This window comes from Lissotriton helveticus, chromosome 5_1, assembly GCF_964261635.1.
Source record: "Lissotriton helveticus chromosome 5_1, aLisHel1.1, whole genome shotgun sequence".
NCBI lineage: Eukaryota > Metazoa > Chordata > Amphibia > Caudata > Salamandridae > Lissotriton > Lissotriton helveticus.
In genome coordinates, this window is record NC_136065.1 from 164,779,565 (window position 1) to 164,796,395 (window position 16,831).

At 49.6% G+C, this 16,831-nt stretch overlaps 1 protein-coding gene across 1 annotated transcript in view; it reads left to right on the forward strand.

Annotated features, from left to right (window-relative positions):
• Nucleotides 1–6,317: 6,317 nt before the first annotated feature.
• Nucleotides 6,318–16,831, forward strand: part of MYMK (myomaker, myoblast fusion factor) — a 74,033-nt gene continuing 63,519 nt past the window's right edge. Inside the window, exon 1 of the mRNA XM_078640835.1 lies at nucleotides 6,318–6,452. Within this exon, the coding sequence (XP_078496961.1) occupies nucleotides 6,318–6,452 (135 nt within the window). The remainder of the gene's footprint in view (nucleotides 6,453–16,831) is intronic.

Genomic DNA, 16,831 nt, shown 5'->3' on the forward strand with positions numbered 1-16,831 from the left:
CAATAATAAAGAAACTAAAAAAAAGTTTGTTTTAAGGGTAGAAGGCATCTATGTGATAAAACATTTTAATGTGTGATGATTCAGAGCACTTTTGAGATGTGAAATTGTCCATCATGCATTGCAATGATAGAATCCCATAGGATGTGGAATGATACACCACACAAACAATAGAATGAGGTGACAGAGTTGTACCACTTTGGGTGGAGCCAAAGCTCTTCCTTTGTATATTTAAAAAACAATGGTATCAATAGGTCAACAAAGTGGCTGTGCTGCCAAGCTGGACCTAAAAAGTAATGAGCATGAACCTGAAACTTAGTTGAGGAGGGTTTAGGGACAATAACGTGAGTGTACATGGGCATCCGCAGAAATGTTTCCAGGGGGGGGAAACATTTTAACTTCATCACCATCCTCAGACATGATTGAGCACAAGTATTAAATACATTAAAAAAAATCTAATAAGACAAAGAGCTTAAATAAACAAAGAAACCCATAGGGGGTGAGAAAAATCTTGTGAGGCGCCACAGCAGACGACCTGGCAACTACAATAAAACAGAGGGAAAAACTAAAAATGACCGGAAAAAAACAAAAACATTTTAAATCAGGTTGATGCGGTTCTAGAGCATGGGTACTCACAAACTTTCTCTCAGGGGCCAAATTTAAAGTGTGGTTTGTGGCCGAGGGCCACACCGGGGGGAGAGGCTAGAGCAACAAAAAACTATGACCATGAGGTTGAACACAGGTGCCTGCAGCGGACGCCTTCGTCCACTTAGCCACCAGACCCGGCATACACACATCTTTCTTTCTCTCTCTCTCTCTCTCTCTCTCTCTCTCTCTCTCTCTCTCTCTCTCTCTCCCTCTCTCTCTTTCTCTGTCTGTCTCTCTGTCTCCCTCCCTCTCTCTCTGTCTCCCTCCCTCTCTCTATCTCTCTGTCTCCCTCCCTCTCCCTGTCTCCCACTGTCTCACTCACTCTGTCTATATCTCTCTCCGTCGTACTTTCTCTGTCTCCCTCCCTCTCTCTCCCTGTCTCCCTCCCTCTCTCTCCCTCTGTCTCCCTCCCTCTGTCTCCCTCCCTCCCTCTGTCTGTCTCCCTCTGTCTGTCCCCCTTTGTCTGTCGCCCTCTGTCTGTCTCCCTCTCCCTGTCTCCCTCTCTGTCTCACGTCTCCCTCCCTCTCTCTCTATCTCTCTCTCTCCCTCCCTCTCCCTCTCTCTGTCTCCCTCCGTCTCACTCACTCTGTCTGTCTATCTCGCTCTCTCTCCCTCCCTCTCTCTCCCTCTGTCTCCCTCCCTCATTTTCTCTCCCTCCCTCTGTCTGTCTCTCTCCCTCTGTCTGTCCACCTCCCTCTGTCGCCCTCCTCCCTCTGTCTGTCTCCCTCTGTCTGTCTCCCTCTGTCGCCCTCTGTCTGTCGCCCTTTGTCTATGACCATGAGGTTGAACACAGGTCCCTGCAGCGGACGCCTTCGTCCACTTAGCCACCAGACCCGGCATACACACATCTTTCTTTCTTTCTCTCTCTCTCTCTCTCTCTCTCTCTCTCTCTCTCTCTCTCTGTCTGTCTCTCTGTCTCCCTCCCTCTCTCTCTGTCTCCCTCCCTCTCTCTATCTCTCTGTCTCCCTCCCTCTCCCTGTCTCCCACTGTCTCACTCACTCTGTCTATATCTCTCTCCGTCGTACTTTCTCTGTCTCCCTCCCTCTCTCTCCCTGTCTCCCTCCCTCTCTCTCCCTCTGTCTCCCTCCCTCTGTCTCCCTCCCTCCCTCTGTCTGTCTCCCTCTGTCTGTCCCCCTTTGTCTGTCGCCCTCTGTCTGTCTCCCTCCCTCTGTCTCCCTCCCTCTGTCTCCCTCTCTCTCTCCCTGTCTCCCTCTCTGTCTCACTGTCTCCCTCCCTCTCTCTCTATCTCTCTCTCTCCCTCCCTCTCCCTCTCTCTGTCTCCCTCCGTCTCACTCACTCTGTCTGTCTATCTCGCTCTCTCTCCCTCCCTCTCTCTCCCTCTGTCTCCCTCCATCATTTTCTCTCCCTCCCTCTGTCTGTCTCTCTCCCTCTGTCTGTCCACCTCCCTCTGTCGCCCTCCTCCCTCTGTCTGTCTCCCTCTGTCTGTCTCCCTCTGTCTCCCTCCCTCCCTCCCTCCCTCCCTCTGTCTCCCTCCCTCTCTCTGTCTCCCTCTCTGTCTCACTCTGTCTCCCTCCCTTTGTCTCCCTCCCTCTGTCTCCCTCCCTCTGTCTCCCTCCCTCTGATTGTCTCCCTCTGTCGGTTGCCCTCTGTCTGTTGCCCTCTGTCTGTCGCCCTCCTACTGTCTTCCTCTGACCAGGGCCGGACTGGGAACCAAAACCGGCCCTGGCAAAGTGCTCGGCCGGCCCCCCCTCCCCACTCGGGGGGTTGGAGGTGCCGCAGAGCGTTTTGCTAGGGCCGGTTTTCGGTCGATTTTGTTGCAGGGCCGATTTTGCAGCTATGCTGCAAAAATGGCCCTCTAACAAAATCGGCCCCCAGGAGCTCAAAAACGGCCCTCACCCTTGCGGCGCACCGGGGGATTGCCCGGTGCCCGCTATGGCCAGTCCGGGCCTGCCTCTGACTGTCTCCCTCTGTCTGTCTCCCTCTGTCTGTCTCCCTCTGTCTGTCTCCCTCTGCCTGTCTCCATCCCTCTGTCTCCATCCCTCTGTCTCCCTCCCTCTGTCTCCCTCCCTTTGTCACCCTCTCTGTCTCCCTCTGTCTTTCTCCCTCCCTCTATCTCCCTCTCTGTCTCCCTCTGTCACCCTCTGTTCCCTCCCTCTCTCTCTCTCTCCCTCCGTCTCCCTCTATGTCTCTCTGTCTCTCTGTCTGTCTTAGTCTCTGCCCCTATCTGTCTGTCCCTGTCTCTGTCTCTATCTGTCTGTCTCTATCTGTCCCTGTTTCCCTCCCTCTGTCTCCCTCTCCATCTCTGTCTGTCTCTGCGTGTCTTCCCCTGTCCCTGTCTCTGCCTCCATCTGTCTCTGTCTGTCTCCATCTGTCTCTGTCTCCCTCCCTCCCTCTCTCTCTCTCCCTCCCTCTCTGTCTCCCCCTCTCTCTCGCTCTCTCTCTCTCTGTCTCCCTCTCTGTCTCCCTCTCTCTGTCTCCCTCCCTCTGTCTCCCTCCCTCAGTCTCTGTCCCTCAGTCTCCCTCCCTCTGCCTCCCTCCCGCTGCCTCCCTCCCTCTCTGCCTCCCTCTCTCTCTGTCTCCCTCTCTCTCTGTCTCCCTCTGTCTCCCTCCCTCTCTGTCTCCCTCTCTCTCTGTCTCCCTCTCTCTCTGTCTCCCTCTCTCTCTGTCTCCCTCTGTCTCCCTCTCTCTCTGTCTCCCTCTCACTCTGTCTCCCTCTCTCTGTCTTCCTCTCTCTCTCTGTCTCCCTCTCTCTCTGTCTCCATCTTTCCCTCTCTCTCTTTGTCTTCCTTCCTCTGTCTGTCTCTGTCTGTCTCCCTCTATCTGTCTCCCTGTCTGTCTCCCTCCCTCTGTCACCCCCTACCTCTGTCTGTCACCCTCTGTCTTCCTCCTTCTGTCTCCCACCCTCTCTCTCTCTCTCTCTCTCTTCCTCTGTCTCCCGCCTATCTGTCTCCCTCTGTCTCTGTCTCCCTCCCTTGGTCTCCTTCCCTCTGTCTCCTTCCCTCTGTCTCCCTCCCTCTGTCTCCCTCCCTCCCTCCCTCTCTCCCTCTGTCTCCCGCCCTATCTGTCTCCCTCTCTCTCTGTCTCCCTCTGTCTGTCTTTGTCTCCTTCCCTCTGTCTCCCTCCCTCTATCTCCCTCCCTCTGTCTCCCTCCCTGGCTCCCTCCCTCTGTCTCCCTCTCTCTCGGTCTCCCTCTCCCTATCTGTCTCCCTCTCTCTGTCTCCCTCTCTCTGTCTCCCTCTCTCTCACTCTCTTTCCCTCTCTCTCTGTCTCCCTCCCTCTGTCTGTCTCTGTCTGTATCCCACCCTGTATCTCCCTCTATCTGTCTCCCTCCCTCTGTCGCCCCCTTCCCTCTGTCTTTCTCCCTCTGTCTGTCGCCCTCTGTCTCCCTCCGTCTCCTTTCCTCATTGTGTTTATCTATAATTATGTACCCCCCCTCTCGCCTCTTTTCCTATCTTCTCTCATCAATCATTTCTCCCTCTTTCCTCTCCCCCTCTCTGTTTGTCTCTACTCCCCACTACGTCTCTTATTGTTCCTTTTGGCTCTGTCTCTCTCTTTATCTCTCCTCTGCTCTTACGTCTCCCTTGACCACAACATGGAGGAGAAATTAAATTTTTCAGTACAACATTGTCAAAAACGAATTTTCATTTTTTTTCCATTTTTAGTCATATTGTTCTTTAAATGTAGTTATTTCAGTCCTTAGTGTGTTTTGCAGAGTATTTTCACTGTTAGCTGTATACAACATTCTCCCCATTGCACAAACGGATGGAATTTCATAATAAAGTTTCAATTTCAATCCGGTCTGTCACTTCACAGTTTTTAAACTAAGACTGTTTGCACTAACCCCGCTCCCCAAACGCCCCCAACCGCGCCCCGTAGCTTTTTTATCTGATTGTTGTGGCCTACTGTGAGAGACTAAAGCTCCCGTCCCCTGCCTAAGACTTGCTAATTGTGCTGCTCACCTCCTGAGGCCTGGGATGGGCGGAGATGCTCCATGCTGTGCCTCCTCAGCCGGCCCATTGTCATTCTGCCCATGACAATGGACCGGCCTCACTCTGTGACCTGCTGAGAGTCACACTCGGCGCTGTAGCAACATTTCAGGTAGGAAAATCGGCCCAGGTATGTGGGCCCATCCTCTAGAACCGGGCCTGAATCCAGGGGGGGGGGGCAAGCGCCCCCTCTTGCCCCCCCCTGCGGACGCCCATGTGAGTGTACCACCCTTCCCTGCATCGGTTTGGTTGGGGGCGTCCTCTTGCAATATATTTTTCCCATTTCTAACCCTGTTAAAAGAACCATTACAGATATAAATATATAAATATCAGATAAGCTCAGCACATACCCCTATATTGTCTATACATGATATATGTCATGGATTAATTAATCATAGGTTCAGTCTTATTTACAAACATAGACAAATTCCCCAAAGAAAGTGCATAAAACTTCAAATTTGTGGTTGAAAATATTTGTCTTCTTCTTTATTCAATTTTTTTACAGACGATCATTCAATTAAAATGCGATATAGAATCATAGCCACGTATAGACAATATAGGGGTATGTGCTGAGCTTGTCTGATTTTTGTCTTTTTGGTTATCCAAAAGTTTAGGGAACTAGGAAGGTCAGGTTCCCAGCTCTTGCACTACCAGTTCTGTTTTGATTGATGGAAGTATACACATACCAGTGCAAGTCTCTAGTGCCTTGACCTTTTTTCTGTGTGGTATAGATATAAATATATGCTTACGCTGTTGCATCACGCTGGTGCTGCATGGTGGCCTCTGCTAGAGGAGGAACAGAGTATGACCCATTCACCTGCTTTTGACCCGTCTATCTAGAAGTATGCTTAACTGGGCACATCTATCCTTGTGCATTCACTTGGGAACTATGGACATGCACACAACTGCACTTCACAGGCTCTTTTTCAGCGGGCATTCTGCACACCCGGCTCTCGGCGCAGGCGCACGGTACAGTCAGTATGTGTACCACTGAAAGGTAGCCGTGACCAGCGGCTTAGCTCTCAATAGGGCAGCAAGGGGCATATTATCAAGAACGGCGTTAAAAATTATTGCTGGTTTAGCGGCAGAAAACTGCTGCTAAAGCGGCGATAATAGACTTGATAATATTCCCTTGTGAATTCCAATAGAAGCCCATGTTCACACCAGAACATGGGCTTCTATGGGAATTCACAAGGGCATATTATGAAGCCCATTATCGCTGCTTCAGCGGCAGTTTTCTGCTGCTAAACCGGCAATAGTGTTAACGCCATTCTTGATAATATGCCCCCTGGTGCGGTTGCGTCGGGCCAAGGGGTCCGAAAGGTCCATTGCATTTCGCTATCTGCCACTTGTTTCTTTCTCCATAAACGCAGGAGGTGGGGGGATGTTATTTGGTCCATGGCACCTTTGCTAAGCCAGTTCGGTGAGGAGTGTGAAACCGGCAGGGTTTCACGAGGGCCGTGACACGACTAACCCTAGGCGCGCACTAGTTTGCCGGTCTGCTTTCGGAACACTAGCATCACTGTCTCTCGGGGCAGCTGGAGCCGAGAGGCGTGTCAGAGATCAGCTGTCGTGACATTCCCCTCGGTGCCACCTGTCGTACCCTCGTGGCATGGCCACTGCTGTGGTTTGACATGTTAAAGCCCGAGTGTGGCGCGTGCCCCTCTTCACACGCCCGCTACTGCAGCGCAGCAGGCCGGTCGCCGGCACCTTTCCGGATTTGCAATGGGCTCCATCGTGGCTAAAGTCCTGCTCCCGACCATCAGCAGCCTGGCCTTCCTCCCCACCATCAGCATCGCCGCCAAGAGGCGCTTTCACATGGAGTCCATGGTTTATTTCTTCACCATGTTCTTCATTGCGGTAAGAACTGCTCAGTTCTTTCTTGGGGGTGGGACGGGGAGGGGGTATGGGGGAAGAATCACGGCCAGCCCGCACTGCCTGGCCAGTCAGTGTCCCTGCTACGATCGGGATGTCTTCTCTCATTCCCTCTTTGTTTTGAAATCCTGCTTAGACTTTTTGGCATTACAGTCCGCGCGGCGTGCTGTTCCCAGCGGCGCGCGCGCGCGCTTCTTGGCGCTTGAAGATGTGGTTTTCCAGTGTAATAATAGAGCGTCTGCGCTCAAAAATGTGTCTCCATTGTTCCTCTGCTGGCAACACGACGAAACATAAAATGCATGAAAGAAAAAGTGTTCAGACGGCCAGTTCCAGCAGCCGCACAGCTTGAAGTGTCCCACTGGAAACAGCTATCGACAGGCAAATAAATCTACTCTCCACCGCGCTTTCCGGCCAGTGCCGGCTCTCTGTGTCACCACCGGCTTCAGAGTTTTAACTAAGGATGCAGCTCCGCAGTAAAACCTTCAGTTGCAGGCATGGACAGAGTAAACAACACCACCAAAGTTTGGCACACTAAGTCAGACAAAGCATCCCGTTGTTTTGGGGTCCATGCCAGATCAGCTGTGCCTAGTGCTCCACACATTTAACAGCGAAAGGTGATTTGAAGGTGAAATGCCACCGAACACCTGTCATCTGTGAACAAATGAAGGAGATGGCAGCATTTGTCAAGGCACTGCTAGGCGAGCCGTCCTTGTTTCCATGTGGGTGGACTACAGAGGGCCGGGCAGCTGGGCCATCCTCCCCGACCCCAGTGGGCTCTGCGTCCCAACCTGCGCCTCCCACCGTCAGGCGCCCAACTCCACCTGTTCAGTTCAACCAACCTCTGCCACAGAGTCATGTCGGCTGCACACATCTGACTACTGTGAGCCAGGGTTTCCCTTAATAATGTGTCCATGGGACTCACTTCCTGGTGTCCCTTTAAACAGGTAGGACATGATTAAGAGGGTCGTATCCGGGTACCGTAACTTAGGCAGTGCTTAATTTGTAAAAAATTAAGTGCCGGGGCTGAAAATGCTGCCAAGGAGGCTGCAGCCCACTTCTAACTCCGGTGTACCCAACTTTCAACACCCGCACTGCCTCAGTCTCTATCCTGTAACCATGCTCTGCTGTCTGTCCCCTAAGACATACGTTTTACTTCTTTACCTACACCGACAGATGAGTGCGAAAACAAAATGTACACCACATGAAAATGCTTTTTTTAACATATTAATCAGTGCGTTCTGACTGGGTTTGTTGCAAGTCAGGAGGCTGCTTGAACACCGCAGGTCAAGTCACTGCTAGTGCTGCCTGTAATTAGTTTGGTCCAGTTATGACGACAGCATAGGCATCCACTGCTCAGTTTGCTGTGACCCTGCCTGCCACAGCACAAGCACTGTCCTCAGTCGCAATGCTGCAATGCCTGTGAGACGCGAGTATGACTGTTGCACCTACTGGGCTCAAGCACACTCAGCAATTAGCATGCTTGGAGGCAGCGCACGGAAACTGCAGGTGACTCCATAGCGCACAAAAGTTACGGTGGGCCACCGCCACATCAAGCACGTTGAGGATAGTAGCAATGCCGGGATGCAGGCCCCCACTACAATTATCCAATGGGAGGCTTAGGCTCAGGCAGTGGCAGGGTGCAGCAGACTCCGGGAACAGAATGCAAGCTATTAATTAATGATGACTTCTTGGATTCATGACAGGCGTGACGACATCATCACTAAAGTGATGATACACAATCATGCCTGCCTGAACAGATGTGTGCCTGCCTATGAAAACATACCAGCCAGTCATCATGCAAGGTATGTGGTTCTTTTTATTTTAAATTGGGCAATTAATATTGAGACCACCACCTGCAGGACCAGATATCGTAGCCCCGGCCCTGTGAAAGAAGTGCCGGTGCTGAGCACCTGAGAGCACCTGCTCAAATTAAGCACTGAACTTAGGGGAAAAGGGGAACAAAGAGGTGTTGCAATTCCTGCAATGCCACAACCTGTAGGTTGTAGCCGTCTGTTTTCAACGGAAGAAAGGAAGAATAGAAGCAAAAAAAATATACAATATTCTATAGCTACATCCACCACCACTACTACGCCCACTAATGTTTATTTCCAATAAAAATAATGATATTTATCATTAGCTCCCGGGTATAACACGGGAAGCTGGCAAGCAAATGAGAATGCTTTTCCCTGTGGGCTACAGCCACCATTGAAAGACTGCAAAAGTGGTATTTTGTTGATGCCACCTCCCTGCTTCCATCCTTTACTCCAAGATTTTGAGGGTCCCAGGCAAAACCTACTTTAAGGGTCCCTTTTCAAAATAACTTTGCATTTTATTTCCCATTTTTTGCTAATTCAAGTCCTACGATGCCAAGCAAAACTGAATAATCTGTTAAAAGTTGGTAAACAAATGTAATTGAACTATGGAGAATGTGAGGGAGTCACAGATTCTTTGCTTGCGCATCAATATAAAAAAAACTGTTCAAAGAATGCCCCAAACACAAAACATTAAAACAAATAGACTAGATTACAGTGGTGAAATTATGCACTGACATTTGGACCAAACAATTGATACAAAATGGGGTTTTTGCACTGGTCCCCGCTGTGCCGTTTTCTTTTATTTACTTTAAGCCATATTGCACAGCGCGAGTGCTGTTTTACATGTCTAAAAACATTGCATTGCATAGGCAAAACGTCTTGGCTTTGCCAGTGCTTGTTTCCCATTTCCAGCTCTGGTTAAAAGAGAGACCTAGAAATAGTCAAATGCATTTTGTTGTTGGCCAAACAGCAAGATAAGTGTCATATGACTTATCGCCACCTGCTCGTGCCCCCATGCAAATAAGGGGAGCTTGAGCTGCTTCTGCTGCACCTGTGAAGTGCCTTAATGAAGGTCTTAAAACGTTTTAATATAGAAACACCAGCATGTTTCCATCCATCCGTTTCCCACTCATGCTTTTTTAATTCCCCACAATCTCTCTTCATTTCCCGCTTTTATTTTCGCATTATTTCCTTCCTTTTTTCCCTTCACTGCCATTGTTCCCTCCCTCTTTTCATTCCCTTTCACTCTTATCTATGTCTTTTCTCTTCCTTTACACGTTTCTTTTAACACTCGATATTTCCGTTGATTTTTTTTATTAGTTTATATGGCTATCAGTGAAAATAGTCATAGCTGACCGCAAGATACCGGACCCCTTTCTGTTCTTTACAGGGACCCTGGCTGCAGTATTGACCGGCCAATCCTGGCGCTGTATGCAGCGCCAGGATTGGCTGGGGGGCACCATGACTCCTCGCCCAGTCGCCCTGTGCAACCCCAGGGGCTGCGGCCCGCCCCCTGGTCCTCTCTCTAAGGGGAACTGCACAGGGGAAACAATCTGCGCATGCGCGGGCTTGTTTCTGCCCAAAAATCCACTTGCGCAGCTGCAGCAGGCCCAGCCTCCCCCCCCACCCCTGCGCACTCCGGAAAAGTCGGGTGTCTCCAGGATTCCCAGCCGGCGGGTAGCGCGATTATTTTAATATTTTTATTTGTATTTTAGTGACGACGCGGTGGGTCCATGGGGCTCAGTGGGGCTACGCCCCTACGCCCCAATGGACGCACCGCGCCTGGGTGGGACCCATAGTTAAATGCCCACGTTGCCCATGCCTTATAACGTCTCTGCCTGTCTCTCCGGTGTGCCTTGTTTGGTGGCCACAACTCACACTCACTCCAAGGTGTGGGGCAGTAGCGGCTGCTACTTGGCCCGGTTGGTGGGGTGGCGGGGGAGACAGGGACAACGAAAAAAGAAAAAAAAAAGACTTACCTGAAAACTGCCGGCAGCCACCTCTCCTCCGTCCTCTTCTTCCTGTCTCTGGTCCGGCAGCAGGAAGCATCAGGAAGCACCCGGGCTCCTAGGGTCCCCTGAGCCAGTCACAATGCTGCAATGCAGCATTGTGATTGGTCTGAGCACCGTGGATCAGCGCTCAGATGGGGAATGAAAGGCTGGGCATGGTCCTCAACAGGCTGTGCATTAGATCCTGGTGGGGAAGATGCAAAGTGTGCATAACTGTTTGGCCGGCCCAAGAGGACCGGCCAAGCTGTCGTGCGCACTTAGGGAGTGCAAACCACTCCTCCCCCTGCTCTGTCCAGTCCTGCTCCACCCCACCCGAGAGCCACTGACTCAATAGGAAGGCTAAAATGATAATAATTATACATTATCATTTTATTTTTCCTTTTGAGCAGTGGGTCCACGCTCCTTTGCCTTAGCGGAGGAGCTGCCAATGGTGGGGCTCCTCCAAAGCTTCAGAAGCATCTCTACCGCCAGAAGCTGCTCTCACTTTTTCTCAATGGGGGCACAACTCCAGCCTTCTCAAATGGGAAATATAAGCCCAAACCATATAAAAAAAATGGGAGGGAAACCCATAAACTGAAGTTTGTTTATTTCTTTCTACAGTTTTGAGGCATTTGCATACCTGGCAACCTGAGAAAAAATCTCACCATGTGAGGAGCGAGCAAGACTTGGAGGGGGCAGAGCTTTGTGCCGAGAAGTACCTAAGAGGCACTTTTGCCCCTACCCCGACCCCATACCCCCTCCTCCACAAACTAAAAAGAAACCTTGCTGAGGCTGGTGCCGATGTCCTGGGGTGTTTTCATACCCTTTAATGGATGTCGGCAGTTCAAAGAAACCACTGTATACAGTAGCTTTCACCTCATTTTCCCTGTCCCCATGTGATATCGACTCCTCACTGTGGGACTGTGTGATGGGAGCTGATATTGTGTCACATGGTGGTGTCGTGTGAGTTGTCAGGTTTGCATTTGAGCTCACATTTTCACTTTCAGAGTGAAGGGCAGGTTCCAGGACAGAGTGAAAGTGAGAGCAACTTTTAACAAAAGAGCTGGTGTAGCCATCAGAGGAGCGCCGGACCTTGGACTGAGGGTGATTTGAATTCACCAGTCGGGAGGTGGAGCACTAATAGATCCATTAACTTACTTGCAGAGGAATAACAGCTGGTAATTATTGTCCCTTTGCACCTCTGACCCATAATTATGGGAGTGTAGTTAACAGCCCTTTTTTGCCCTCAGGTGAGAGCAATAATGCTTAGTTATAATAATAATGAGACATTCTGTTGTCTAAGTGTAAAAACACATGTATTACAGCTAGACAGACATCTTTCATTATAAACAAGGTAGAGGAGTAACGCTGCGTGCACTCTCCTATGAGTGACAAATTATTGTAGCCTGAATCTTTGGACTACATCCCCCAGGGCCCGGCATGGTTACCCGGGTGCTCCCAGGGCAGCCAGTGTGCAATAAAACCATGGGTTGAGCCTGAAGGCTCCCACGGTCCCTTCTTGTTTCCCAATTCATGCTGTAGCCGGCATTGCTTTCATACACAGGGAGCTGCTGAACATGCAGCTCCCTATTTGTGTAAGCTATCCGTTTGTATGTTTCCATGCTCGCTTGACAGCGGGCAGGGAAACAGATGAAAGCTCAGCTTCCAGCAAGTGAGAGTATTTGCTATGACTTGTTGGGAGCTGTTAAAGCTCCCGCCAAGCCACAGCAAACAGCTCTGTCCCAGAGGTGGGCACCCTGGTACAAAGCAAGAGCCAGCCCTGGGGGTGGCGGTCCCCTGGGCAGCACCCCTCCAGGGGCCAATAACTGCCCACCCACATACATATTTTAAAGTGCCCCAGGGAGATAGCCGTCCCCGGAGCTGCTGGGGGAACTGCGTGGTCCCCTCCACATTTATTTATGCAGATTTTACCAAGTGAGCTGGCGGTTCCTGGGGCTTTCATGCGCTCCCTCCTTTTTATTATTCAACATACCCCTGAGACCTGGTCCAACTGGGGAATAAGCATTACAGAAGTGTGGGAACTGCACTTCTTTACTTTTTCTTTTTCGGTAGAAGCCACGACTCCCGCCAAAATTGATTTTTTTAAGATGCTTTTTTTGCCCTATAGGGTCCCTGCACGATCGCCATCAAGAGGCCTAAGTACTCAGGGTATTCCGATCCCGCCCCCTTCTCTTTTTTTTTAATGCTATGTTTTGAGACTCAAGATGGCTGCCAACACTTCCTGATTGAACTGTTGGCAGCCAATCACATTTCAGTGCAGGGACTGTTGGATCCTCTCCTCGGAGGATCCACATCTCTATATGTACAAATTAACATTCCTTTAAATATTTTAAAAACTACTGAGCGGATTTACACCAAATAACAAAAAGGGTTTTTTCTGAACCAAGGCATTCCTTTCTGCCAAATTTGGTGTAATTCCACCCAGTGGTTCGGGCTGCAGTCATATCTAAAAATCTCCATGGAAATTAACATATATATATATACATATATATATATATATATATATATATATATATATATATACATACTAGCAGCCCGTCCCGACGATGTCCGGGTATGAATTGCTGCCGGCCAGTAGTATATTGTTTGTAGGATTTCGTTTTGATAGCATTTCTTATCTGTGACAGCCCTGTGAAACGCTCCGATTCACAGTGCACTGCTGATGCACTTTAAGAGTGCGCGTTCAGTAGTGTGTGAACTCGAGTTTCCCTACGTTATTTTTCCTTGCAATATTATATAGCGCGAACTCGACAACATGGCATGAGCACAATATACATTACAGAAGAACACATTCATTTGTGGTAGGCACGGGGAGACAAAGCGATTTGCCTGGAATCACAGGATGTTGAGCTAATGCCGAGATTCGAACGTAGCTCCCCAGCTCTAAAGTTCGCAATTCTAGAACTTGTGGCGGGAGGTGTGTCTAAAAGTGTATGTTGGTGCTGGCCATCAATGAGAGAGACCTGTGCATTTTTCAAATCGGTGGTGAAAAAATATGAGTATGTTGCTGGAGATGTGGGCAGCCGTGTCACCAATGTACTTACCGGGGGAGGGTAAACACCCATTATTCCGCAACTTTCTTTCTGCATACCATCACTCTGCATAATTTCATTACGAAAGTACCATGACTCCGCAATGCCATTATAACGCATGGCATTACATTTTATATGCTTTTACCACGCATACATTTACAACAAAATTCGTTGTAAATGCATGAATGGTAAAAGCATGTTTTTTTTAATGTTTGGATAAGGTAACTATGGGTATAGGGGTATATGTTTTGGTGTACTGAGGTATAAGTTTTGGGGTGTTTGGTTATTTTAAGGGTTCAGATATAGTTTTGGGTTATGGGGTACAGGGGTAGTTTTAGGGTTTAGGGATAGGTATGGGTTTTGGGGTACAGGGGTATTTTTAGGGTTCAGATCTAAGTTTGGGTTTTGGGGTATAGGGGTATTTTTAGGGTTATGGGGTAGGTATTGGGTTTTGGGGTACTGGGGTATTTTAAGGGTTCAGGGCTAGGTTTGGGTTTTGGGGTACAGGGATATTTTAGGGTTCAGGGGTAGGTTTGGGTTTTGGGGTACAGGGTTATTTTTATGGTTCAGGGCTAGGTTTGGGTTTTGGGGTACAGGGGTATTTTTAGGGTTCAGGTGTAGGTTTGGGTTTTGGGGTACAGGGGTATTTTAAGGGTTCAGGGCTATGTTTGGGTTTTGGGGTACAGGGGTATTTTATGGTTCCGGGGTAGGTTTTGGGTTTTGGGGTACAGGGGTATTTTTAGGGTTCAGGGCTAGGTTTGGGTTTTGGGGTACAGGGGTATTTTTAGGGTTCAGGGGTAGGTTTAGGTTTTGAGGTACAGGGGTATTTATAGGGTTCAGGGCTAGGTTTGGGTTTTGGGGTACAGGGAATATTTATAGGGTTAAGATGGGTTAGTGCTTAAGGGTGTTGGGGTATTTTAAGGAGTAAGGGTGGGTTATGATTATGGGGTGCAGGGGTATTTAAAGGGAGCAGGGTGGACACCCGGAACTGGAATGTATAGAACCTGGGAAGAAAAAACAATGAAATATTGGGCACAACGCTTGCTTTTTTTCCCGTAATCCCGCGCCCCGCACAAGCCCATGCCCCCAGCACACGCCCACAGCACACGATATGAGACATGGCATGAAGGGCGGAATGTACCACACGCCCCCAGCGTTTGTCATGCCCCCCAGCACACGCCCACAGCACAACGCTAACACGCCCACAAGGGACTACTTTGCTGGCACGGTTCTTTTACCTTTTAAATGTATATGGTGGGCGTTTGCATAGCCTATGTCCTTCTGCTGCAACTGCCCTTTCCAACGCTGTATTGGGTGTTGTGATTGGTGCTGTGGTTCCTGAGATTACCCGCCTCAAAGGTTTGGGCTCCCTCTTTATTATATTAGTATATATATATATATAGAGATAGATATATATATATATATATGTTTTGTCACACAAATATTCTGCCCACAATATTCTTGTAGGTCGATATTCCGGGGTTAGATATTTAATAATACAACCCATTGTAGTAACTTCAAAACAATTCAAGAATGGCCTCAAAGAACACATCACCACAAAATATGACCATCCTACTTCATGGAAATGAGACCAAATTATGAAGGCCTAGCTCCTCGAAGAAACACTTCATTTCCACATCCTAGAACTCACCTCACATCTTCATCCTTCCTCTCTGTAAGCAATGCAAAATTATACCTCAGGGCTTTTGTCCTTTGTCTGTGCTCAAACTTGTGCTATCTATTGATCTATCTATATTGCTACAATTTAGCAGCTGTCACGGGAACAGACAGCTAGTGACCCACACAGATAGCCCTATGCCACTAACCTGTCTTCGTCGAGCCCGCAGGGACCACAGCTTGCAGAGAGACCTCTCGATTCCCCTAACTGCCAACCCTCTCAGTGTCACTCACACTTGAGAAGAATCGCAATCCGGGGGAAAAGGGAAGGGACTTACGGGAAAAGTTGGTGATGGGGCTCCCCTCTAGGTCTGGTCTCGATTCTTCTGAGATGCCGCACAGCTATGAAATAAAGGACACCGTTACTCGGTTTGGACAGACGAGCCAGACAGGTATAATCAAGGTGCGAGCTGGGGTACTCACTAATTGCCCACAGTGTGGAAGTCAGGACCTCAGTGAAGAATCGTGTTAGCCGTGTTGAACCTCTAGAATAATCCTCAGGCTGTTACTGCACAAGACCTGGAGGAAGTCGTTCATGTAGGCGGGGAAGGGAGTGAAAGAATGCCCCTAAATGCAGGCTTAGGTTTCTTGTGGCTCATTAAATGTTTTTTCCGGGGTGGGTTAAATGAGCCAAGTCAGGAACAAAATGTAAACAAAGTAACTGTTAGTATAGCACGGCCGTGCTAGTCTATTTCTAGTTCTTACCTCCAAACGATGAAGCGGGAAAGAAAGCGTCCGCGGTATCTGCTGAGATGGCGTCCAGAGTGGGAAGGAAAGCGTCCGCGGTATCTGCTGAGACGGCATCCAGAGCGGGAAGGAAAGCGTCCGCGGTATCTGCTGAGACGGCGTCCAGAGCGGGAAGGAAAGCGTCCGCGGTATCTGCTGAGACGGCGTCCAGAGCGGGAAGGAAAGCGTCCGCGGTATCTGCTGCGAAGGCGTAGGAGAAACTAAGGTCGGGTTCAGGCCAGGAATCAGGAATGATTGACAAGCGCCGCGCATTTCCGGGGAGGCGCTTATATACCCTGTCTCAATTGCCGGTTCCGGACTGCCTGTGCCCAGAGCGTACTGGGAGTTGTAGTGCCTTTGTGACCCTGAAGCCCCGCCCTCTGCCTGCTGTCCAGAATCGCTACAGAACGCCCTCTCAAGGACTGCCGACTCGGCGGTCGACCTGGTTTACCCAGATGGGCCAGATGGAACTGTGCCAGTAGGTCTGGGCAATGGAGATTTAGCTCAGGCTCCCAGGACCTGTCCTCGACCCCGTATCCCTTCCAACTTACTAGGTACTGGACTCTACCCCTATGTATCCTGGAATCCAACAATTCCTGTACGTCGTACTCATCCAATCCCTCCACCAGCACAGGGGGGGGATGGACGGGCAGCCTAGTGTCTAAGGGGCTTGGCTGGAGCAAGGACACATGAAAAACAGGGTGAATGTGCCAAGATTGGGGAATAGTCAATCTCAGGGCCACAGGATTGATGATTTCTTCCACGCTGTAAGGGCCTATGTATTTAGGCTTCAGTTTGTTAATGCCATTGAGGTGTATGTTCTTGGTGGAAAGCCACACTTTGTCTCCCACTTGGTAGACCGGTTCCGGACTACGTTTCATGTCAGCGAATCGTTTCTGTCTCTCTTGAGCAGCCGATAAATGGCGTTGAGCATCAAGTCTGACAGCTTGCAGATGTGCATGATGTTCCTGAACGCTGGGTAGATTGGAAGTGACAGGCCAATCGAAGGGAAGGATGTTCGGATGGTAACCCAAAAGGCAGAAGAACGGGGAGCAACCCAGGGTCGAATGGTCGGAGTTGTTGTACGTGAACTCAGCCAACCATAA